Source organism: Passer domesticus, chromosome 17, assembly GCF_036417665.1.
Source record: "Passer domesticus isolate bPasDom1 chromosome 17, bPasDom1.hap1, whole genome shotgun sequence".
NCBI lineage: Eukaryota > Metazoa > Chordata > Aves > Passeriformes > Passeridae > Passer > Passer domesticus.
In genome coordinates, this window is record NC_087490.1 from 333,729 (window position 1) to 356,081 (window position 22,353).

Below are 22,353 nucleotides of genomic sequence, written 5' to 3' on the forward strand. Positions count from 1 at the left end.
AAGGTCAGGTTGGACAGAGCTTGGAGCAACCTGGGATAGTGGAAGGTGTTCCTGCCCATGGTAGAGAGTGGGAACAAGGTGTTTTTCAAGGCCTCTTGCAACCCAAAACTCTCCTGTGATTCTGTGGTTTTTGGTACCTGCATCTCCTGGTGCTGTTCTCTTGGTTACTGCAGGACATTCTCCTTGTAGTGCTGGCATGAAACATCCTATCTTAGAGCTGGATCTGGAGGAATTGCTGCTGATTTCACTTCTTTGCCTTCCAGGCCATGGGGAAGGATTCGATGATGTTGTCATTCAGGGAGATTTAGATGAACTGAAGTTTGTGGCATTCTATACCAAGTAAGTGTTTCTCTTGTCCATATTCCTACACAGGCATTCATCTGAGATTACTCTGCTAGGCTGGAAAATAATTCTGCCAGAGCTTCTGTCAGTCAGTTTTGTTCATCTATGCACAATGAGTTTGTGGAACACATATACAAGGCCCTGGAGAAATGATGTTCTGATTGTACAAGTTAAACTGGTCTTTGGACCCGTTGTCTCTGCTCTTTGCCCTCATAATTGCTGTGAGCAGATGATGGCTTCTACTGCCAATTCCTATCAAATATTGCCTTCCCATCTAATCACCATGTTAATGATTTGTGACCAGTGCTGGACAGAGTGCTCAGGCATCACTGTTTCTGCTTTTGGTTTGACAAATTGAGCTCAAAAAACTCTTCTGTCTATCACAAGCTGTGAAGGTTTGAAGGAACACGGGAGCTTTTTTCCATCTATAGTGAAACCCAGCTCTCCCCCAGGTTGGGACCCTTCCTGGGAATGCATTCTTGAGATGTGTTGGCAGCTGGGATGTGTTGCCTCAGCTGTTCTGGAGCCATGCTGGCTGTTTAGACTGGAAAGTCAGTGCACCATGAATTTATCCCAAAAATATTTGCTGCTGTTTATTCTTCTGTTTCCTTTGTCCATCCCAGTCTGAAACCGGTGGCCACAGAACATCCTCATGCTGGAACCAGAGGGATTTCTCCAAGTGCTTTCTGATATTAAGGATAGGGAGAGGGAAACCAGAGAAGCAAAGGGCTGCCCAGCTCAGCTGTCAAATCACTTGGTAGCAGCATCCAGGCAGGGATCAGGAGGGAGTTCAGGACAGGAGCCAGCTCCAGCTCTGCAGACATCATCTCACTGTCCCTCTGTCCCATCTCCAATGTACCCCATGCCTTCTCCCTCCCTGAGGGTGGCCCACTTGCCCATGTCACTCAGAATGGAGCCTGGCGGTTGGATGTGTGCATTGGGCTTGAGGAGGTATGGGGCTCACTGCATCACCCTGGGGAGTGCTCACCCTCCTCTCCCTGGTACCTGCACACCTTGGGTAAACACCTGCTGCAGGGATGGAGCTCCAGCTGGCACCCAGGGGCCTTTGCACACTGGATACAGCTCAGAGTGTGCTGGAACCTTGGTCAAAATTACCTAAAGGGGTGGGTTTGTGCCAAGGCACCACCTGTGCTGGGGAGAGCTGCTGTGAGGATGTTCCCCTCCTGCAGCCTTTCGACATGAGAGCCTTTTATCTCTTTATCCCACCCCTAACTTGAAAGGAAACATCAGGTTACTTTAATTAAACATCTGAGGAGGCTGTTCAAAGGGAACACCCTGAGCAAGGTGCATAATCCCTGCTCCATGCCAGGGCCCCATGCTCCGTGTGCCATGGTGGCTGCAAGGGACAGGGGCTGCCAGGGGATCTGGGCTTGCTGGGCAGACCTGGAGGTCCCTGCTGAGCGCTGTGTTGTTCTGCCACCCAGGAGGGTCTCCCGGAGCTGGCGTGTGGGTACCAGGACGGCATGCCATGCTGAGAGCCGGAGGTACTGGGAAGCACTGGCTGCTGGGGGTCAGCCAGTGTGTCCCCCACTGCTTGGCTCCCTGTCTGTGAGAGGCAGAGCTGGAGCATTTCTTTCTTTTTTGGTGGTGGTTCTTCTAGTTGGTGCTAATGCTTTTGGACTGAGGACAGTCCCAGGCTGACCACTTCCTCCTGCTTTCTTCTGCTGTGCCCACACTGTGTTTGGACTCTTCTCCTCCTCCTGGTCCTCCTTAGTAGTTGCAGGAACCACTGGTGGTTCCCGCTCCTACAGCCTGTCCTCAGCACTGGCTTTCACAATAAGGCTTCTTCTGCCCCAGAGTTTGAAGAGGAAAGGAGTCTTGTCAGAGCTATGCAGAGGCCAATAAAAGGCCCTGTGCTGGGAGGTGTAGGGGACAGCACTCTGCAGATGTCCCTGCCTTGACAACAGACTGATATCCTCCTGCCCCTAAGACCTTGGAGACCAGGGAATTGCTGTGGTTGTCTTCTTCACAGTTCCCCACCTCTGTTATGTTGAACGCTGCAGAGGAAGGGAAGACCATGTAGACACATCCCCTGTGCTTCCCTCTTCCATCAGTCTTCACAAAGACTTCTGATTGCTCCAAATCCCAGGTTCAGGATGGGAGTTCTTGTTACCTTTGAAGACCTTTTTGAAAAAGGGATTCCTCCTGGCTTCCCCCATCTGCCTGACAAAGTATTCAAAAGCCACTGCTGATGCTGGGTGCTCCAGCTCACCAGCACCCCATGAACCATTTTGCAAAAGGAGTAGCTACCCTATGTCCTGCTGACAGAAATGTTTGGGCTGCATCTGCCTTCCTGGCTGGCCCCTTTGGGCACTGTCTGGGTTTGAGGCTGAGCCAGAGGGCAGCTGGTGGTAGTGCATCTGGTTCCCTTGCACACCTTGGTTATTCATTGCTTGGAACAGCACATCTCCCCCAGGTTTTGATGGGTAGGTCTCTCCAACCACTTTGTGTTTCCCAGTTTGGAGCTGGCTCTGCTCAGGAAACTGCTCTTCTTTATTTGCCATGGGCCTATTTAGGAATGGGAGTTTTTTTAAACAGTCTGTGATGGAGCTGCCCCATGGTTTAGTAGACAGTTGTGAGAGATACCTTTAACTCTCATGGCTGCACAGTGCTGAAGTGTCCTCTGAAACATGGCTTTGCTCTCCTTGTCCTGGGAATTAGGCACATATCCCTCCCCACCCCACCTCAGCTGCTCTTTGCTCTGTTGATCCCAGAGTTCTTTGGCAGTCAATTTAAGAGCAGATCTTGGTTTAGTGGGTGCTTCTACTTTTCAGTTTATTCAACAATATCACCAGAGTTTAAAATCTTACCCACACATCTTCCCTGATTTCACATTGTGCATTCAGTTATCTCTTCATGGGTCAGGCTTTGAAGGTTTACACTTGGATTGACCTCGGCAAACCCCAAACAAGAACCCACCTTCTCGTTTGCTTATGACCTTTAGCCAAAGCTCCTCCAGCAGTTTTATGTCCTCTTCCTTCTCCTTCATTTGTTTTCCTCTCAACCTTTGAGGCTGCATTGGGATCCTACTAGGGGAACAGCCAGCCAATCTGGACATCCTATATACATGAGGACTTCCTTGCTGGGGCTGAGGACCCAGGGGTTGGACACTCCAGCTGTCCCAGTGGCCGTGGAGCAGCTCAGAGCGGGGCACTCTGCTTGTTCAGAGGTGGGGATCAGGAAGGGGATGTGGAACATCCCAACTGACTGTTCCACAGGGAAATCCTGACCACCCCTCCACTCCCTCAGCACAGGGCAGAAGCACAGGGATCACAGCGGGCATCCTTCCTGTTGTCCAGGTTTTTATCCACCATCAGATCTACCACTGGTGGTGTTTTCCCACAGATGCCAGGGTGCCAGAGCTGGCTCCATCACCCAGGCACCCTAGTTGATGCTCATGACATCACCTCCAACACTGGTAGGACCAATGGGGCCTGCTGTGCCACTCTGTACCCTCTCCTGACCCTTATTCCAGCCATCTTGTTCCAGTCCCTGTGGTGCTTATGCCTTGGGATCAGGCCTGGCTCTGGAGTGGTGTTCCTCTTTGCCTCCCTCCTCTCTCCATCATGATGGGTTTTGGGTGGTGGAGCTGTGGCCATCCAGGCTGTCCTAACTGCTCTGCTCTGCCCGGCCCTAGGAGTGACGAGGTGGTGGCTGTGGCCAGCATGAACTACGACCCAATTGTTTCCAAGGTGGCTGAGGTCCTGGCTGCTGGCAGGACCATCCGGAAGCGTGATGTAGAGTAAGTAGACAGGCAGTGGGAAGTGGCAGTGCCAGGGCAGGGGCTAAGCACAACCATGGGGTGCTGGGCAGAGCTGAGCCTTTCACACTGATCCATCTCCATACCACTCTTGCATCTCCCTTCCTGTTCCTGCTTCCTCCCTGTGCTACTTCCCAGCTGCCTCCAGATCTGGCATCCCCCACACATGGGGTTTGTCTTAAACACCAGGACCCAAATCCTTGCACAGAGAGGATGGGATAGGGATACTCTCTGCTTTTGGGCACTGGCACGTCATCAAGGAAGCAATGCCTGATGCTGGGGCACACCTGGGCACACAGTCAGTCAAGGAGACCTGCAGAGAGGGACTGGGTGTGTAGCCTGTGCATAACCCCCTATGCACAACCCAGCCCAAAGAGCTGGTGTTACCAGGATGCTGGCCTGTGGTGTCTCAGCCTCTGATTCCTTGGAGCAGAGCTCATAGGCAAAGGGCATTTTTCTCCCTTCACTTTGTTTTTAAGACCATACAGAGGACAGAGCATAACTTTTTGGTGAGGGTAGGTGCTGGAAGGCAAATGCCAGGGAGGTGATAACAGCCAGGAAGAGGCCTTTAGAGTGGGAATCAGAGCTGCTGAGGAAATGTGGGTCTCTGTTCCAGGGATATTTATCTGGAATAAAAGCAGATCTTTTCAAAAGCTCAGGGAGAGGAGCACTCCCAACCCCCAGGAAGTTTTGTCTCAGACTCCCTGGGAATCCCTGGGATGGGAAGCATGTCGTGGGTCCCCTCACCTGAAACAGGGTTCATAAAATGACAGAATAGTTTGGGTTGGAAGGGACCTTAAAGTCCATCCAATTCCACCCCCTGCCCCCTTCCCTCCCACTATCCCAGATTGCTCCAAGCCCATCCAACCTGGCCTTGGACACTTCCAGGGATGGGCAGCCAGAGATCCTCTGGGCAGCCTGTGCCAGGGTCTCACCACCCTCAAAGGGAAGAATTTTTTTGTGCCATCACCCCAGTACATTGGGAAATGGTTGCTCATGTCCCACTTTGTGGCTGGGTGCTCTTGTGGGCACCCCAGGGGTGGGGAGGAGCTGCTGGCCCTGTGGTGGGGCTCAGGGGCTGGAGGAAGCCAGATTAAACCTGAATGTCTTTTCTCTCTTTGTCTCCCGCTGCTTTCACAACTTTAGGCTGTTTGTCCGTCATGGCAAGTACGTTCGGTTTGGGGTCTGAGTGTGCTGGATGTGAGGGGCTGGCAGGAGGGACAGCTGCACCCCTGACTGGGCCATATCCCTAATTCCCATGTGGGGACACTGGTTACGGCGGGGGGATGTCTTTATTTTGCATCCCCCTCACATGGGGGGCAATGCTGGTTGATAGAGCTGGGGCTGCCAGGAGCCACATCAGGCACAGATCCTGTTGGTTGGGACCTTGCTTGGCTGGGGTTTAGTGGCTTTCCATGGATTTTCAGCTGAAGGGCAGCTTTTAAGTATAAATAAATAAAATGTTTGAACTCAGTTTTACACAGAATTGAGGACCTGCAGGTGACTTTTTGGACAGTTTAGTGACAGGTGAGTGAGGGCAAAGGAGGCAGCTGATTGCTGGGGTGGACACCAAGTACTGGACTAGCACCAAGCACACCAAGAGCATTTGCCTGTGCACATTGAGAAACCCCTCACAGCACTGTGGTTTTTCTCTCTTTTAGAACTGGAGACATGTCCTGGCTAACAGGGAAAGGCACCTAAAGCCACAGATGGCTGAGCTCTCCTGATCCTGCACTCGCCGTGGGGAGATGGGACAGCAGCTCCATGGCCTGGTGGGAACCCCATGGCTCAGCCATTTCCCTTTGAGACCTCGATAAACCTGGCATTGTGACCTTCCAGGAGGATCTCACACAGCTCCTCTGCCCCTGTGCCTGCTGGGCTGGGACTGGGGCTCTGCTGTTGCAATTGCTCTGGCATGCTGGAAAAGCAGTCCACAGAGAGCGTGAGGTTTGGCACTGGCAGCGGGCATGGGTGCCATATGGCTCTGGGTGCTGCCATAAGGGCTGAGGGTCCCCAGGCGGGTCTGCCCCACGCATGTCCCTCACTCCCATAAGCAGCACGAGTGCCTTTGGTTGTCCTGTGCTTTCATGCATGAAGCTCCTTTTCAAATGCTCTTCACTCCCAGCAGAGCTCCAACGTCCATCCCTGCAGACCCTGACATCTGCTCCTTTCCTGCATGGCTGCAGTGTTTGCCACAGCTCTCCCTGTGCCCACCCACCCTGGGGGGCACCTGGGCGGGCCAGGAGATTACCCTGGGTGACTTCTGTGCAGCTGGTGCAGTGTTGTCCAGGCTGGTCCTGTGCAGCCCCACCAGTAGAGGTGGGTCCCTGTCCATGCTGAGGGCTCTGGAGCTCATCAGTCCCCATCCCAGCATCTCCTGTCCTGGAGCAGCCAAGGGGCTGGGATTCCTTCCCTGTCTCCTGGGGCTTGGTTTGGGCCAGGGCACTGGCAGCTCTTGGGCCCATTCCTGGGGTGCATTGCAGGGATACCTGAGAGCTGTGATGGCTCAGCTACAGCCCTGGGCTGGGTGGCCACCCTTCCAGCCAGCCTTGGGATATCTCTCCTTGATGCTATCATGGGATCAGTGCTGTTGCTGAGGTGTTACTCAAGGAAAAGTAGCTGGGGGGGCATTTCTGGCTGTCCATACTCTGGCACTTGTCCAGTGTAGTGACAAAGCTGCATTTCCCAGCCCACCATGCTCGTGCTCTGCTCTCCTGTTTCCAGCCCCATGCTGAAGAAGAGCCATGTCTCCAGCTCAGGAGTGGGCCTGGCCAGCCACAGCCCATCAGCCCAGCAGAGTGGGGGTTGGGGGCCCCCACTGGAGAGACTCCAGTGCTTTGTTCTGGGGGAGACTCCTTCCCCAGCAGTCAATGTTTTACCCTGAGTCCCAAACAAGAGGATTTATATTTTTAATTTGATTCAGCCCCTGTGAATTAAAGCAATACTATTCTTGGCATCTGGGTCATTTCTGATTTCTTCCAAGACCTTTGGTCACCTCTGCATGTTGGCCAGGTTGTTCAAGAACCTCTTTGCTGGAGACTTCCCACCTGTGTCCAGCTCACCTGTATTTCCAGTATTTCATATCTTGGCTTGGTAGAAATGCACCTCTGGCTGGTCTCTCCTGGTTTCACTACAGAGCTTTTCCCAGATGGAATGACCAGGAGGGATGGTAGCAGGATGTGCACACTCGAGCACACAGGGAACTTGCAAGTCTCATCTCAGGTTCCAAAAGACAAATGTCAGTGTTCCTGTCCACAGGTCATCCTCTGAGGGCAGGGGTGGCTGGGGCTGTTCAGCTCCTGGTGCCCCAGGCAGGGCTCTTCCAGAGTGGCCTGGGGCTGTGGGCACAGCCCAGGTGGAGGCAGCTGCCCAGGTGCTGCCTCAGCTCTGCCACTACCCACAAAGACCTGGGTTTGTATCTGGTGTCCTGCTGCTAGGATAGTTGGACACAGCTTTGGTAGCTCCCCAGGGGACCCAGCTGGAGTGCCAGGGGACTCTGGGGCACCACAGGGTGGCATTCCCTGCAGCTGTGTGTTTTCCCCAAGCTCTCTGTCCTATTCTCCATGCTGGCTGAGACTGGCAGCTCCCTCAGCACAACTTTGCTATGCTGGGGACACAGTGGCAGAGTGCTTTGTTTTTCAGGAAGATGCTTTTTGACCTCCTTTGCCTCTGATCGGGCCTCATCCAGTATTGTGCATGAGCTGCATAAAACGGGCATCACCCCCATGGTCACAGGGCCGAAGACCATTCAGGGGATGAGGAAGGACCTTCTGTCCCAGTCTACGGCTGCAGTGGGGGTAACGAGTCCCATTCCCTGCTTTTTACAGAGGAGTTGTTTCAACCAGGGCTGGTAATGTCACCCATGACATGAGAAATCCCAGTCACCACTGTAACTTTCCTTGGGACATGTGTCAGCTCATGGGCAGGGCTGGCTCAGATGGGTATTGCTCCTCTGCACAGGTGTGGGGTGGTGTTGAACCTGAGACCCCTTATCCAGTGCCTTGGCAAATGCTTCCCAGTGGCGAGTCTGTCCTGGAACTGGGCAAGGCTGGGTTGTGTTCTCTGCTACTTTTCCAAGCTCATCTCACCACCTCTCATGCCAGGACAGAAAGTTCCATCTCTTCTTAAGAAACTGCCTGTTCCCATGAGGAATGAAAGCCCAGCTGGGGCACATGCAGTTACCCCCAGCTGCACTGGCCCATGTCAGTTACCTCCAGCAGACTGCCCAGGTGTCATGGTTGCTCACCTTGCCTGCCCATGCAGACTTGATGCCCCAGATCCTGAGCTCTCCACCAGCTCCTGCTCCTCAGATTCTGGGCTGTGCCTGTCACCCTGCCCACGTCTCACCTGTGTGCTGGCAGGACTTGGGGGACAGCTGGGGCTTTGCCTTTGCCCCATGCAGGTGAGACCCCATCTGGAGAACTGCATTCAGCTCTAGGGTCCCAGCACAGGAAGGACCTGGAGCTGCCGGAATGAGTCCAGAGGAGGCCAAAGGGATCCTCTGAAGGCTGGAGCCCCTCTGTTCTGGAGCCAGGCCAGGAGAGCTAAGGGTGTTCACTTGGAGAGGAGAAGGCTCCAGGGAGACCTCGAAGTCCCTTTCAGGGCCTAAAGGGGCTCCAAAAGAGCTGGAGAGGGACTGGGGACAAGGGATGGAGGGACAGGACACAGGCAGGTTGGGATATTAGGAAGAAGATGGTATATAGTGAATAAATTCTTCCCTGGGAGGGTGGGCAGGCCTTGGCACAGGGTGTCCAGAGAATGCCCCTGGATCCCTGGATGTGTCCAAGGCCAGGATGATTGGGGCTTGGAGCACCCTGGGATAGTGGAAGATGTCCTTGCCCATGGCAGGGGGTGGGATGAGATGAGCTTTGAGGTCTCTTCCAACCCAAACATTGTGTAATCCTACGACTTCAGCCAGTCAGGTGCTGATTTAACCATGCCTTCAGCCCCAGATGGTTTGGTTTTAGCAGCATATGGCAGTGAGCTCTGCAATTTCATTTTAGCTTTATCCAGGAAAAGAATCATCTCTTTCTTTGGTTTCTTGTGTTCCTTGACCCTAAGTTCCTGGCCCTTAAGGACCTCATTTATAGCACTTGCTCCCACTATTTGAGGCAGCTTCTCTGATGCACCTTATGGGGCGAGTTGGAGGCTGAAGATCGTGAGGCGAGACCAGATCTGTTGGGTAGAACTGACTGACACTTATAGAGTGTGTCCAGAGAAGGCAACAGTGCTGGGGAAGGGGCTGGAGCCCCAGCAGAGGCTCAGGGAGCTGGAAAGGGGCTCAGCCTGGAGAAAAGGAGGCTCAGGGGGGCCCTTGTGGCTCTGCACAGCTCCTGACAGGAGGGGACAGCCGGGGGGGTCGGGGTCTGCTCCAGGGAACAGGGACAGGAGGAGAGGGAACAGCCTCAGGGAGGGGCCAGGGGAGGGGCAGGGTGGATATTGGGGAATATTTCTTCATGGAAAGGTTTGTCCAGCTCTTATACAGCCTTCCCAGGGCAGTGGTGGAGTCCACATCCCTGGAAGTGCTCAAAAAATGTGTAGATGTAGCACCTGGGGACATGGTTTAGTGGTGACCCTGGCAGTGCTGGGCTAATGATTTGACCTGATGATCTTCGAAGGGTTTTTCCACCTTAATAATTCTGTGATTTTTAAACTTGAAGTTCCTGAAGAACTTTTCCCTCCCATTCTCCTCTGGCTCAGCCACCCCCTAATACATCATCCCCCACTGCCCTCCCCAGCACCCCTGAGCCTGGATGGGGCTTGAGGAACTCACAGTGATGGCTAAATCTCCATCAGCCTGGAGGCCTTGAAGAAGCATTTCAGGTGAAGAGTGCCATCCTCTCATGAGGCATCCTCGTTTGTCAGGGGTCTTTGAGCAATATCTGTGTTGATAAAGCCCGATTAGGAGAGGGTGCAGTTGCTGCAAGTCACAGTGACAGGTGACAAGTGACAAGCTGCTGTCACCCCCTAAAGATGCCGTTGAGGGGAGATGCTCTGTGACTTGTGATTTCCTTGCAACTCCACCTTGTGATTCCTGTGTGGGCTTGGTGTTCCAAGGTGGGAATTCTCCTTCCCCAGAACCCCCTTCCAGGTCAGCAGCCCTGTCCCCAGGCAGCCAATGGCCGTGTGGCCCTGCGCATTAGCCTGGCCTGTCCTCTCACTGATTCCCTCCTGGCTAATCCGGGCTGAGCCGGGCTGGGTGAGCAGGGCTCAGCTGCTGTCCATGGCTGTGCCCACCCCGCTGCCCCCCAGCCTGCGCCGGGGCTTGGTGGCCTTCAGTGGGTCCCTCTTCATCAACAACAAGACGTGGGATAGCGGCACTGCCCCCAGCTACCAGCCAGGTATGGGCAGACGGGCTCTGCAGAGGGGGCTTGGGAACAGGGGCTGTCCATCCCCATGACCCTGCTCAGCACATCACCAAAGCAGCTGGGTGCCTCTGAGGCAGCAGCACCCAAAGGGTTCCTGAACCCACCCACCAGGGAGGGAGCAAAAATAAGAACATTTGCTGCAATCAGCTGCTTGTGGGACCCAGGGCCTGTTGCTCCCCTCCACAAGCTGTGAGGGGGGGTCCCTCTGGGCAGGGGGACCCCGGGACTGGTGAGCAGCCTGCCCATCCCTGCCTAGCTCACAAGGTGCTGTCCAGCCTGCCTCTCCAGGTGATGCTCTACTTCAACGTCTACTACTTCCCAGTCTGGTGCCTGGCTGAGGGGATTATGCTGCACCTGAAGGTACCATCCCATGGGGCACGTAGGGGCGGGGGGAGCTGCTCCTGCCAAGTCTCCCTGGGCTTGGGTGGGGGACAAAGTGGGCAGGGGACAGAGGAGCCTCTTCAGAATTAATGGATCCCCAAAATGCCCTCACCCCCACAAGAAAAGATTGCTCATCTCTCTCTGCTAGAGATGGAAATCATGAACTTTCCAGGCAGGAATGGTTAAAATGGGGGGGGAGAAGAGTAGGCAGAGCTGGGCACCAGCATGGTGAGAGCTGGCAGAGCATGGAGAGCTGGGTATGGGGAGGAGGGAATGGTGCACAGGGAGAGGGAAACTGGGCATGGACAGCTGGACTTGGACAAAGCTGTGCCCCCATAACAGTACCACCTGCTGCCTTGGCACTATCAGTTCCTGCTGGTCACAGCCTTCCTCATCCTCTCACTGGCTGAGGGCTCCCGCCTCTACCTGGGCTACTTGGGGAACCTCCAGGAGAAGGTAAGCACTGCCTGCCCTGGCCTCTGTGCTCAGAAAGGATCAGCCCAGCTGGGGGAGCTGGATGTCCCCTCACTTAGGACCCATGTGCCCATCACTGTCCTTTCTCTGGAGGTCTACCTGGAGCTGTCCTAGAAGAGAATCATGTGTGAAGGCATGACCTGAAGAAGGGGACCCATTTGCCCCCCTGCTCTGTCTCTCCACTGGGGGGGTTTGAGCATCTGACCACAGCTCAATGGAGCAGGGACATCCCTGGTCCCTGGGTTCCAAGGCCAGCGAGGCTCTTGCAGAAAGCTCCAGGGGCCAGAGGGTCCCCCCAGCCCACCACTGCCTCCTTGCCCTATCTCAGAGGGTTCTGATCCTGCAGGTGCCTGAGCTGGCTGGGTTCCTGCTCCTCTCCTTCCTGATCCAGCTGCCCCTCCTGCTCTTCCTGCTGACGGACAGGCAGGTCATCCACCTACCGCTGGAGGTGCCCATGCACAGCCTGTTCCTGGTCTTCCTCCTCCTCGAGATCGTGGCTGCCTTCCTGGTGCTGAGGACCATGACCAAGCAGCTGGCAGCACAGTTTTACCTGCGGCAGTTCCAGGAGGGTGGGAGGGGCCGGCTGGAGCCTGGGGGCACAGGGGGACAGGCAGCCAAGATGGGGTGATGCTGCATGACCCCTCCACCCCACACAGCTGGTCCTGGCAAGGAGCATTAAACAGTGCTTGAACCCACAGACACTGTTTCTGAGCTTTGTGGAGACCCCAGAACAGCACCCAGGCACATCCCAGCTGATCCCTGCCTTGCACAAGCTAACACAGCCTAGGAGAGGTGGGAGTGAGGGGTCAGCACCTCTGAAACATTCTGGCTCACCCCAGGGCTGTGCCTGTCCTTGCTGAGCATCAGCCCTGGCAGGAAGCAGGAATCAGGGTGCAGGAGCCACTGCACACGCCTAGGAAGTACCAGCCCACAGCTGGAACTTTAAACTTGGCTCCTAAACCCTCCCTGAGCTTCCCAGAGAGCTTCTGAGAATCCAGGTGGCCCACACGAAGCCATCCCAGCTGGAAGCATGCATGGGTGCCATGAGGTGCAAGAGCAGCACTCCACAACTTTACAGTTCCTCGAGGGCTAGAGACAGAGTAAAACCTCCTCCCACTTCCAGAACAGCTTTATTCCATTGCATCCCTGTTTTTCAAGGGAAATCAAGGTCCATAATCATTGGAACGTGGAGAAATGCAAATGCTTTAAGGCTCTTGTGCCAAGCAGGACCAGCTGTTCCCCAGCACACTCTGGGGTGGCTCCAGGGGCAGCTCTGCTCCGGCTGTCAGCGCTGGGAGCTGCCCCTGGGATGGCTTTGTGCTCCAGGAGCCAAGAACTGCTGCTACCAGCGCTTCTCCAGGAAAGGCAGACCCTAACCCCAGCAGTGCCCACCTGGGCCAGGCCTGGCCCACCTCTACCAGGGCTGCAGCCGGGTCCCCATCATATCTACCTGCAGGTGGCTCTGGGGGGAAGGCAGTTTGTGGTGGAGCATTCCCGATGTCCCTAAGCTGTGGCCTCAGGCTTACCTTTAGGGGGTCTTGCCTGCAAAATGAACAGGGACATCAGGATACAACAGGCATGGAGGCAGCCCAGGTGGCCCTCAGCTACTCTGCTTGGTTCCATGCCCACTCTGGATTCAACATCAGGCATTAGGAAAGTTTACCCCCCAACAGAATGGTGCAGCTTTGGGACAGTTCACCAGGAGATGGGGAATCTCAGTCCTCAGAGGCTCCAAAGACTTGACAGACAAAGCTGGAAATGACCTGAGGCAGGACTGCCAGCTCTCCTGGTCTGCAGGGGACTCCCTGTGACTCCCTGATTCACCAGGGCAGTGAATTCCCACAATGGAATAATGTTTGGCACATAAACCTGTCAATGACCCACAGAACAGGATGTGCCCTGAAGAGCTGGCCCCTCTCTGCATGGAGTCCCAACAGATTCCCTTTGGAAGAGGGTGAAAAGCAGAGCTGGGTCAGTTTTCCAGATTAAGGTCTCCATGGCGACCCACTGATGGATGTTTTGACAGTAGCTGAGGTCATGACACAACTTTCCCTGATTCCCAGCAGCAGCTGGATCCCTCTCCCAGGTCAGACTGGCAATCAAGCCCAAAAATTGAAAACTAAGAGCTGCTCCACTAGGTTTTTCCCTGATCTTGGGAACTGAGTTTTAACCAAAGGGCAGAAAATCATTAAATCCAAAATGCTTCACCTCAAAACCTCCTCTCTCCCATGTGGCCCTATCCTTACCTCCTCAAACTTCTCCTTCCAATAAAGGTCAGCCTTTGCATCCAGGTAGAGCAGAACCAGGTCACAGATCATTGTAGCCTGGAGACAGACAAACATTGAAGACTGCAAACTTCCCACAGGAATGCCTGGCCTTCCATCCTGGCTCCCACTGAGCCCTGCAGCCAGCTGTGGGCATTTGCTGTGGCACCAAGCCAGTCCTGCCTCCAGCCAGCTCCACTGGCTTCTCTCTGACCCAGCCCAGTCCCAGGGGCTGCACAGGAGGTCAGACAAGATCCCCAGACTGCAATGGATGGACAGGGAGGGCTGTTCCAGCACCTCCACAGTCACATACGGACTGGGATGAGCATGTCAGGGAGGAAAGGGGGGAAGGTAGGGGACCTCCCTGTTACTGTGCTGGAAGGGAAGAGCCACAGAAGGGCTCTACAAGGGGCTGCCCCACCATAGTGATGGGACACTGCATCCCTTCAGTCAGAGGAGAAGTAGAGGAGCTGCTCTCCTGCCAGCAGCATCCCAGTGATGCTCTATCCCAGGTTCCACACAAAAACCTGACCACCATGAGACATGACTCTGACAGCACTCAGGATCCCAATCCAGTGGTGTCATTACTAATGGGCACAGGGAGACCTGAGCTGACACCCTGCCAGACCATCTCCCCTCTGTGCTGGCTGCCACTAGGGAAGCCTTGTGCCCAGGCAGGAAACAACTGAGAACTGGCGAATCCCAAGCCATGGATTGAAGGAGAAGAGTGTATCTGGAGTACTCACGGCACCAAAGAAGGCGATGCTGGTGCCAAAGCTCACGGCAGTAGGAACAATGCTGAACTTCCCAGCCTGGTGAGAAACAGTGGAGGGGCAAGAGAGAGGGTGAAGAGGGGTCAGAGGGGTGAGGAGGTGGTGGGCTGAGCCTTGCGGGGCAGCATGTTCCAAGTCAGGAGGTGCTGGAAGGAGCCAGGGATATTTCCCCGTGCAGATTTGTAGGAACTGCTGTTGTGCTGACTCCACCCCCCTTTGGTTGTCAAAGAAGGGACTGAGGTGCCAGACGACCTGGAAGCAGCAGAGGTTACTGTGACCCACCTGCTCCTGCAGGCACAGCAGGAACCTCCCTCTTGCTGCAGCTGCCACCCATGGAACCACATCCCAGCAAACACAACCCTGATGTGATGTGTCCCTCCCTTTACAAATGAGTGGTGGTTTCTCTTCTGGTTGTTCTCTCCTGTTCCACAGCTCCTGGACCTGCTCTCTCAGCCTAGAAGTGGTACACCCTGTCCTGCACTGTGTGCTGCACCTTCTTCAGGTACAAAGGGCACTGCTGAGCATGAAAGACCAGCTGTGGACACCTCTCAGTGTGGGAAGTGCTCTCAGCACAGGCTCCCTCTTCAGAAAGCTAAGCACTGAGTTTGTGAGTGATGCTGCACAGAGTAGCATCAACAATCATGGAAACATGGAATAGTTTGGGTTGGAAGAGACCTTAAAGCTCATCTCATTCCACCCTCTGGCATGGGCAGGGACACCTTCCACTACCTCAGGGTGCTCCAAGCCCCGTCCTGCCTGGCCTTGGACATTTCCAGGGATCCAGGGGCAGCCACAGCTGCTCTGGGCAACCTGTACCTGGGCATCATCACCCTCTCAGGGAAGGATTTCTTCCAAATATCCCATCTAACCCTGAGAAGCCATTCCCCTTTGTCCTGTCCCTCCATCCCTTGTCCCCAGTCCCTCTCCAGCTCTCCTGGAGCCCCTTCAGGCCCTGCAAGGGGCTCTGAGAGCCTTCTCTTCTTCAGGTGAGCACCCCCTTCAGGCCCTGGAGCCTTCTCTTCTTCAGGTGAGCACCCCCAGCTCTCCAGCCTGGCTCCAGAGCAGAGGGGCTCCAGCCCTTGCAGCATCTCCATGGCCTCCTCTGGGAGCTCCAAATCCTTCTGTTGTTGGGGACAGCAGAGCAGGTGCAGCACTGCACCTGAGCGGGGCAGAGAAGCAGAATCCCCCTTTACCTCCTGCCCACAGTGGTGAGGATGAGTCTAGGACACAGGGCACTTCTGGGCTTTCAGGCACATGGCTGGGGCATGTCCAGCCTTAATCATGCCACACCTTTTCCCCCTGAGGTACTTTTAATCAAGAAGGGATTAATTGTCCAGGTTCAGAAGAGTTCAGGTTGATCTTTGTCAGGGTGCTCCTACCATAACACCCTCAGAGAGAGACACCCACAAACCCAGACCAGCTGATCTTGCCTACTGAACACTTCATGGGCCCCATGTCAGACCCTCAGAGAGGGAAATCTCCCTCCTCAGGGCATTACCAAAAGGTTTTTCTTCAAATAGGAGAGACTATTTTCTCCTGCTCTGCTTAGAAAACTCTGGGAAGAGGCAAAGAGCTCACCCAGGTGGGGAGAAGTGATGGCAGCAGAAACCACAGGGGCAGAGTGGGAGCAGTGGTGTGAGGAGCCAGCCCTGGGCTGAGGAGCTCGCTGTACCTGGCCATGCACGGAGAGGTCGAAGCGGATCCCGTAGAGCTTCAGCAGGTTCCGGTAGAGCTGCTGCTGCGAGCCCCAGTAGTAGGAGGCAGTTCTGTGGGAGACATTGGCCATGGCTCAGAAAGGCACCTGCATGCAGGCAGGAGGGAAGGGGTGCCAGTGCCAAAGGATTGTTGGGTCTCTGGGTTCCTGGGTGTCCTCCAGGCTGGGAACTGGCCATACACGGGCAGCAACGACTCACTGGCACCAACAGTGGGGCACCAGCATCCCCTCAGCACCCAGTCTGGGTCACTGGGAGCACACAGCTCTCCGTGTGCCCAGCTCAGGTGGGGACAGTCACAGGTCCCTGCCCTCAGGCAGGTAATGCCCTGCTCAGCTCCAAACACAAAAGAGCTACAAAGTGTGAGAACTGCCACAGCATCCCTGTACTCACAGGCCCTGCCCTGAGTTACCATTTCCCAATGCCTTAAAGGTCTCTAAGACCTTTAAGTTCAAGTAATTAACCAAGCACTAACCCATGTCCCCAGGTGCCACATCTACACAGCTTTTAAATCCCTCCAGGCACAGGGACTCCACCACTGCTCTGGGCAGTTTCACCAGGGCTGGATAAACCCTTCAGTGAAAAGATTTTTTTAACATGCAATCTAAACACTCTGTTAGTGCAGCTTCAGGCTGTTCCCTCCAATAAGGCTCCTGGTTCCCTGGAGCACAGCCCGACCCCCCCGGCTGTCCCCTCCTGTCAGGAGCTGTGCAGAGCCACAAGGTCCCCCCTGAGTCTCCTTTTCTCCAGGCTGAGCCCCTTTCCAGCTCCCTGAGCCTCTGCTGGGGCTCCAGCCCCTTCCCAGCTCCGTTCCCTTTGCTGGACACGCTCCAGCCCCTCCAGGTCTCTCTTGGCAGGAGGGGCCCAGATCTGCCAGGACTGGAGGTGCCCCAGCAGTGCCAGCTCAGATCAGGTGCCCCTGGACTTCCTGCCCACCTGGGTGCACCTGGGTTCATGTTCACCTTCAGGTCCTTTTCTGCCTGCAGCTTTCCAGCCATTCTGCTCCAGCCTGGAACATTCCATGGCATTGTTGTGTCCCCAAGACAGAACCTGGCTCTTGACCTTGTTGAACCTCACACCACTGGCCTCAGCCCATGGATCCAGCCTGTCCAGTTCCCTCTGCAGGGCTTCCTGCCTTACAGCTGATCCACACTCCCAGCTCAGCATCATTTGTGAACTGACTGAGGCACACTTCCCGTCCCTGCTGCTCCTTTCAGAGCATCCGTCAGAACTGAAATCTCAAACAACTGTCAGGTGCTGATCCCACAGGCCTGTGTGGCCACTGTCCCAGCATCCTCACCTGAAATTGTACCTCATGTCCTGCAGGCTGAAGGAGTACTGTGGTTGGCACTGGGTAGCGGGGTGGTCCAGGTCGCAGTTCCACTCGATAAGAACTCTGATACTTCCCCCCTGAAAAACACATTTCATTCCAGGAGAAGCATGGAATCAGATTAGCCAAGTCATTAACTGTTCAGACATTCCCAGTTCACATATTCCCTTAGCATTTCAGGTCAGTCCTCTGCTTCTTGCTCACATCCTTGGGGAATTTTGAGTCGCCTTCCATAGTTATATAAAAAACAAGTACCAGTAGTGCGAGGTCTCCAAAGTTCTCTCCAGCTGCCTCCACCATGTCACGGACACGGAACACAGGGCAGGAGGGGTTGAAGACTGGATCATATGTGCAGCTCTTGAAATAGCTGGGGTCACTGGTTTGTAAGGTGTTGCACCTGAGACAGGAGAGAGAGGGGGCAGGGGTGTGGGAGGTCATGGAGCCCAGCTGTGGGACTGCAAAGGGGACCCTCTCATTGGACTGGGCCCACCAGTGCTCCTGCATCAGTGGGGGGACAGTCAATGCCTCGCCTAAAGCCTCAGATGGAAGAGAGTGGAGAAAAACCAGCCCAGAGGAATCTCACATGGAGTTATCCTCTATAGCACGTGCCACGGCCTTCCCTTCCACCTCTTTGTGCTCCTTTGTTTCTTCCCAGCACCCAGCTCTGGTCACTGTTACGGGTGACAGCAGGGACAGTTCATGCCATGTCTCCTGCCACGGTAAGACAGCACAGTCAGTGTGCCTGGGACTGTGGGGTCAGTGCAGCCTTTTTCTTGCCTTCTATGAAACCACTTTGCAAGGACTAAAAGACAAAAATATTAGTTTCACTTCCAAATGAGAGCTGGGAATGTCTGGCTTTGTCCGGCTCTCCGCAGTGCTCTACATGGGCAGGTGGACATCAGTCCCTCTCTCTGGGGTGTCGCCATCCCACTGCTCTTAGAGCTGCACACCCAGCACAGCTGAAGTGACCTGTATTCACCTCAACACCTGTCCTGCCCCAGCTGCCTCAGCACCACCTGCCCTGGGTGCCACTGGTTCCACGAGTGCTTCAGCTCCTCAACCCCAGGACAGGCTCGGTGCCCAGGCTGGACAAGGCTGCATGCTCAGCCCAACTGGCAGTACTTACTTGGAGAAGTTAAATTTGGTGAAGTGGACAGTATTTTTTATAAAAAGAGTGAAATTCTCTGCCTCAGCCAGAAGAGGTTTCCTAGAAAACAACCACCAACAAAGTCAAGTCTTGCACAGTGGCCAAGGCCCCATTTCCCAAGCTCTGCAGTCTCTCCTGCAATCCCAAGATTTTGTCTACAATGGACAGATGCAAGAAATGCTCTTGGGTGACACCCTCTGAGTTTAACTGACCAGAAAGTCAATGTCAGAGGTCTCCCAGAGCCTGGCTGTCCCTTGGGCATGTGTGGTCAGACTCCTGGTAACACAGAGGGAGAGAGACAAAGCTCCCAATATCTGCTGTCTCCTCATGTGTGATTACCTGGGAAGGGTGCTATTCTCCACAGGACACCAGCCATAGATCTCACAGGTGGAATGGGTGGCATTGAACATCAGACATTTCCCAGTTTTTATCCCTAGAAACAAAACAATATAAGACAGGCTGAGAGAGTTGGGGTTGGTCACCTGGAGAAGACTTTGGAGAGACATTAGAGCCCCTTCTGGTGCCTAAAGGGGCTCCAGGGAAGCTGGAGAGGGACTTGGGACAAGGGCCAGGAGAGACAGGATAAGGGGGAATGGCATCCCAGTGCCAGAGGCAGGTTTAGATGGGATATTGGGAATTAGGAATTGTTCCCTGGCAGGGTGGGCAGGCCCTGGCACAGGGTGCCCAGAGCAGCTGTGGCTGCCCCTGGATCCCTGGCAGTGCCCAAGGCCAGGCTGGACACTGGGGCTTGGAGCAGCCTGGGACAGTGGGAGGTGTCCCTGCCATGGCAGGGGGTAGAACAGGATGAGCTTTAAGTTCCTTTTTAACCCAAACCATTCTAGGATTTTGTTTCTTTAGCAAAACACCCAGTACCATTGCCATGAACCACAGGGTTTCCCATGGGACAATCTGCATCTTCTGTGCACATCCCGTCGAGGACAGAGGGGCTCTGGGAGGGACAAGAGAAGTGCTGTCACTGTGCTGTGAGGCTGAGGCCATGCTGCCACTTCCCCCCATTGTTGCACTGCTGCTCCTGCTTCTCCAAGTGCTTCCCAAACAGTTAGAGATGAACTTTCACCAGCCTCTAGCCAGTCAGAAGAGAGGCATGTCCAAAGGGCAATCCTTCCTCCCCAGAGCACTTGTGTCCTGCTGCTCAGTGGCAGAGGAAGCCTCAGGAGCTACCTCAGACCTTTCAGATGGAACTGGGAACCAGCACAGAGGGATTCAGGAGGGCCCTAATGACTGAGCCCATTAAGCACCTTGTAAAGTACCATGATGAATTCCCTGGGGGAGAGCTTAGTAAACCCTAAATCCAGCATAACACGAGTTTTACAAGAGACAGGGAAAGCTTCACCCTTACTCTGGACCTACCTGATTGTCAGAAGCAGTAAAAATCTCTTATTCAAACACAGAGTTGGGGAAACACCACTAACACCTCCCCCAGCTACCCCAGGCCATGACAGGAGTCACCAGCTCATCAGAAACCCACTCCCCAAGCTCTGAGGGTACAAAGGCCCAAACGCAGGAAGGGAATGCTCAGTTATGGAGTCAGAAGTGGGGGCCTGTTCAGGCCTTCCCTGGGCTGCCCCAGGACAGCCTCAGCCACTCATTCAGGTGTAAAACCCACCAACATGATCTGAGAGGAGCAGTATCTTTGGGCTGGGTAGGGTCTGCCTAGGGGCTGGAGTCATTATGGGATGCAGGAGAACATCTGGGGATTGCACCAGGTGTTTAGGGAATGGGTTATTTAGGAGAGGAAGGGAAGGCATAGGAAGGAGGGAACTTGGTAGTCTGAAAAGGAACATAAAGGGATAAAAGGATGCAAAGACTTAAGTGCATGTACAGCTGCTGAAACAGCTCATGTTCTATGCTGCCTCTGGCCACAGACAAATTCATCTGCCAGAACCAATACTCTGGTCATCAAGAATATTAAGGCAGCTCAAACTCCCTGAAAAGCCAAAAGTTGCCACTGCTAAATATTCAAAGCTTTCCAACTATGAATGTCATCTACAGCCCCAATGCCAGGAACTGAGGAACTCTTGGAGACCAGCATGGGGTGTAGGCTGGGACAGGCACCCACACACACCCCAGCTCTGGAACAGAATGAAATCCTCATCTCTGTGTGTCCTTGGCTTGCACACTGCAAACCCAGCACCTAGAGGTGCCTGTGGCTGCCTGTGAGAACCCCAAAATGCCCTACAGCACTTGTCTTCCTCCCTGCTGGGACTTTAAGAGTTCTCAGCATTTAAAAGATGGATCACTGGTGCCATTTCCCCAACCCAAACCCAGTGTTTCTCCTCCTCTGCAGCATTTGGCCACAGCAGGAGCTGAAGGGACCATTAGGATGATTGGTGCTTGGCTTAGGTACAGAGTGCCTGCAGCAGTCCAGCTTAAAGGACATTTGCTCCCATCTGCTGAGCTGGGCTCAGCTTGCGAGAGCTCAGCAGAGGAGCTGGCCTGACTCCAGCCTTAAAGGGAAGAGTTTTCCCAGAGAACATATACCATTAAGTGTTGGATAGCTGGAAAGCCATCTGCACTTTATGCTCTGTTCCTCCTAAAAATAGGACACTAGTCCTGCAGCAGGGAGTTACCAAGGAAAGATGACACAGGTATCCATGGAGTGTGTGTCAAAGCATCCCCTTATTCAAGGGCAGCAGAAAGCCTGGAATGGTCATGCAGTGCCACCACACAAAGAGCTTAGAGCTGGAGAGGCTTCATATCCCTGTCCTCTGGTAGGGCACACGGATACACATCTTGGCTCATGAAGGTATGACAGAGGAAGGGCAGATGTGCTGGGGAGTGCTATGATCCAGAGAGAATGAGGGGAATTGGGTTTTGTGGGAGTATAAATCCATTTCCCCCTTTTATCTGGTCTTCCACTGGGTTCCACTGAGCAGCAGAACCACTGGCTCCATCTAACCCCTGCCAGGCTGGGGCAGGTCCATTCACTCACCTCGGGACAGGTGCCTTGGGCTTGCTGGATTGTGGCGATGAAATGGGTCACCAGGAAAAGCACATTTTCTCCCTGGGAAGCAAGAAGGCTCTGTCAGAGGGAGGCTGACACCAGGGGAGCCCAAGGGGACGCCCCGTGACACCACGGGCGGAACAGGCACTGATGGCCTGCCAGGGCTTTGGGAGGCCAGCGGTACCCGCGGCATCCCCTTGTCAAGGTGCCTGGCCACATGTGCGACCCCCTGTCCCCGCCCGGGGCCCGGCCCTACCTGCGGGGGCCAGGTGAGATCCGCAGCGTCCCAGAGCCGCCGGCCCGCGGCCTCGGCGACCGCCGCCCCCTTCACCTTCGTGACCACGGCGACACGCGGGGCTGTGTCGCGCTCCTGGTACCCCTTGCGCAGCAGCAGCACCCACCTGCGGAGGAGCGGCGACTCTGAGGGACCCCCGGCCAGCGGGGAGCGGCCAGCCGAGGGCGCGGTCCCTACCCCAGCAGGTAGCCAAGCGCGCCCAGCTGCAGCAGCCGGTGCAGCAGCCCCACCCGCCGGTTCCGCGTCAGCGAGAACTTGGCAGTCTTGTAGTCCAGCAGGGACCCGCAGGGTGGGCCCGGCATGGCGGCACGGGGGGGGTTAGCGGCACTAAGGGCAAAGGGGGCACGGTGAGGACAGCGGCACCAGGAGGGAAGGGCGGCCAGGGAAGGCAAAGGCAGCCGCGGGGCCGGCGGCCACTGCGAGCCCGGCGCTGCCCGCCGCGGCACAGCAACGCCCCGCCCCTCCCCGGCCCCGCCCCCGCCCGGGCAACGCCCCGCCCCTCCCCGGCCCCGCCCCCGCCC

General features: G+C 55.1%; 3 protein-coding genes across 9 annotated transcripts in view; 2 read left to right on the forward strand and 1 right to left on the reverse strand.

Annotated features, from left to right (window-relative positions):
* Nucleotides 1–7,077, forward strand: part of AIFM3 (apoptosis inducing factor mitochondria associated 3) — a 61,986-nt gene extending 54,909 nt beyond the window's left edge. Inside the window, exons 18-22 of one of the 6 annotated variants that reach the window (XM_064392865.1) lie at nt 264–339; nt 1,788–1,847; nt 4,001–4,105; nt 5,270–5,290; nt 5,785–7,077. In XM_064392865.1, the coding sequence (XP_064248935.1) occupies nt 264–339; nt 1,788–1,847; nt 4,001–4,105; nt 5,270–5,290; nt 5,785–5,824 (302 nt within the window). In that variant the 3' untranslated portion in view covers nt 5,825–7,077. Of the gene's footprint in view, nt 1–263; nt 340–1,787; nt 1,848–4,000; nt 4,106–5,269 lie in introns of all 6 variants that reach the window. The other 5 variants (XM_064392866.1, XM_064392867.1, XM_064392868.1 and 2 more) reach the window with 5 other exon arrangements.
* Nucleotides 7,078–10,346: 3,269 nt separating this feature from the next.
* On the forward strand, nt 10,347–11,974 carry LOC135282854 (transmembrane protein 17B-like). Its single transcript, XM_064393044.1, has 4 exons — nt 10,347–10,464; nt 10,565–10,851; nt 11,215–11,328; nt 11,693–11,974. Exons 1-4 carry the CDS (start codon nt 10,347–10,349, stop codon nt 11,972–11,974), a joined length of 801 nt encoding a protein of 266 aa, XP_064249114.1.
* Nucleotides 11,795–22,294, reverse strand: P2RX6 (purinergic receptor P2X 6). Of its 2 annotated transcripts, none has more exons than XM_064392871.1 (12): nt 22,010–22,294; nt 21,794–21,938; nt 21,526–21,597; nt 19,446–19,521; nt 18,912–19,005; nt 18,552–18,632; nt 17,681–17,822; nt 17,396–17,505; nt 16,056–16,149; nt 14,357–14,422; nt 13,593–13,670; nt 11,795–12,888 (listed from the first exon to the last, which is right to left on the reverse strand). In XM_064392871.1, the coding sequence occupies exons 1-12, from the start codon at nt 22,132–22,134 to the stop codon at nt 12,850–12,852; spliced, it is 1,122 nt and encodes a 373-aa protein (XP_064248941.1). In that variant the 5' UTR covers nt 22,135–22,294; the 3' UTR covers nt 11,795–12,849. The 2 variants fall into 2 exon arrangements, with proteins under 2 accessions (XP_064248941.1, XP_064248942.1); XM_064392872.1 differs by having other exon boundaries at nt 11,795–13,215.
* Between the last annotated feature and the right edge of the window lie 59 nt (nt 22,295–22,353).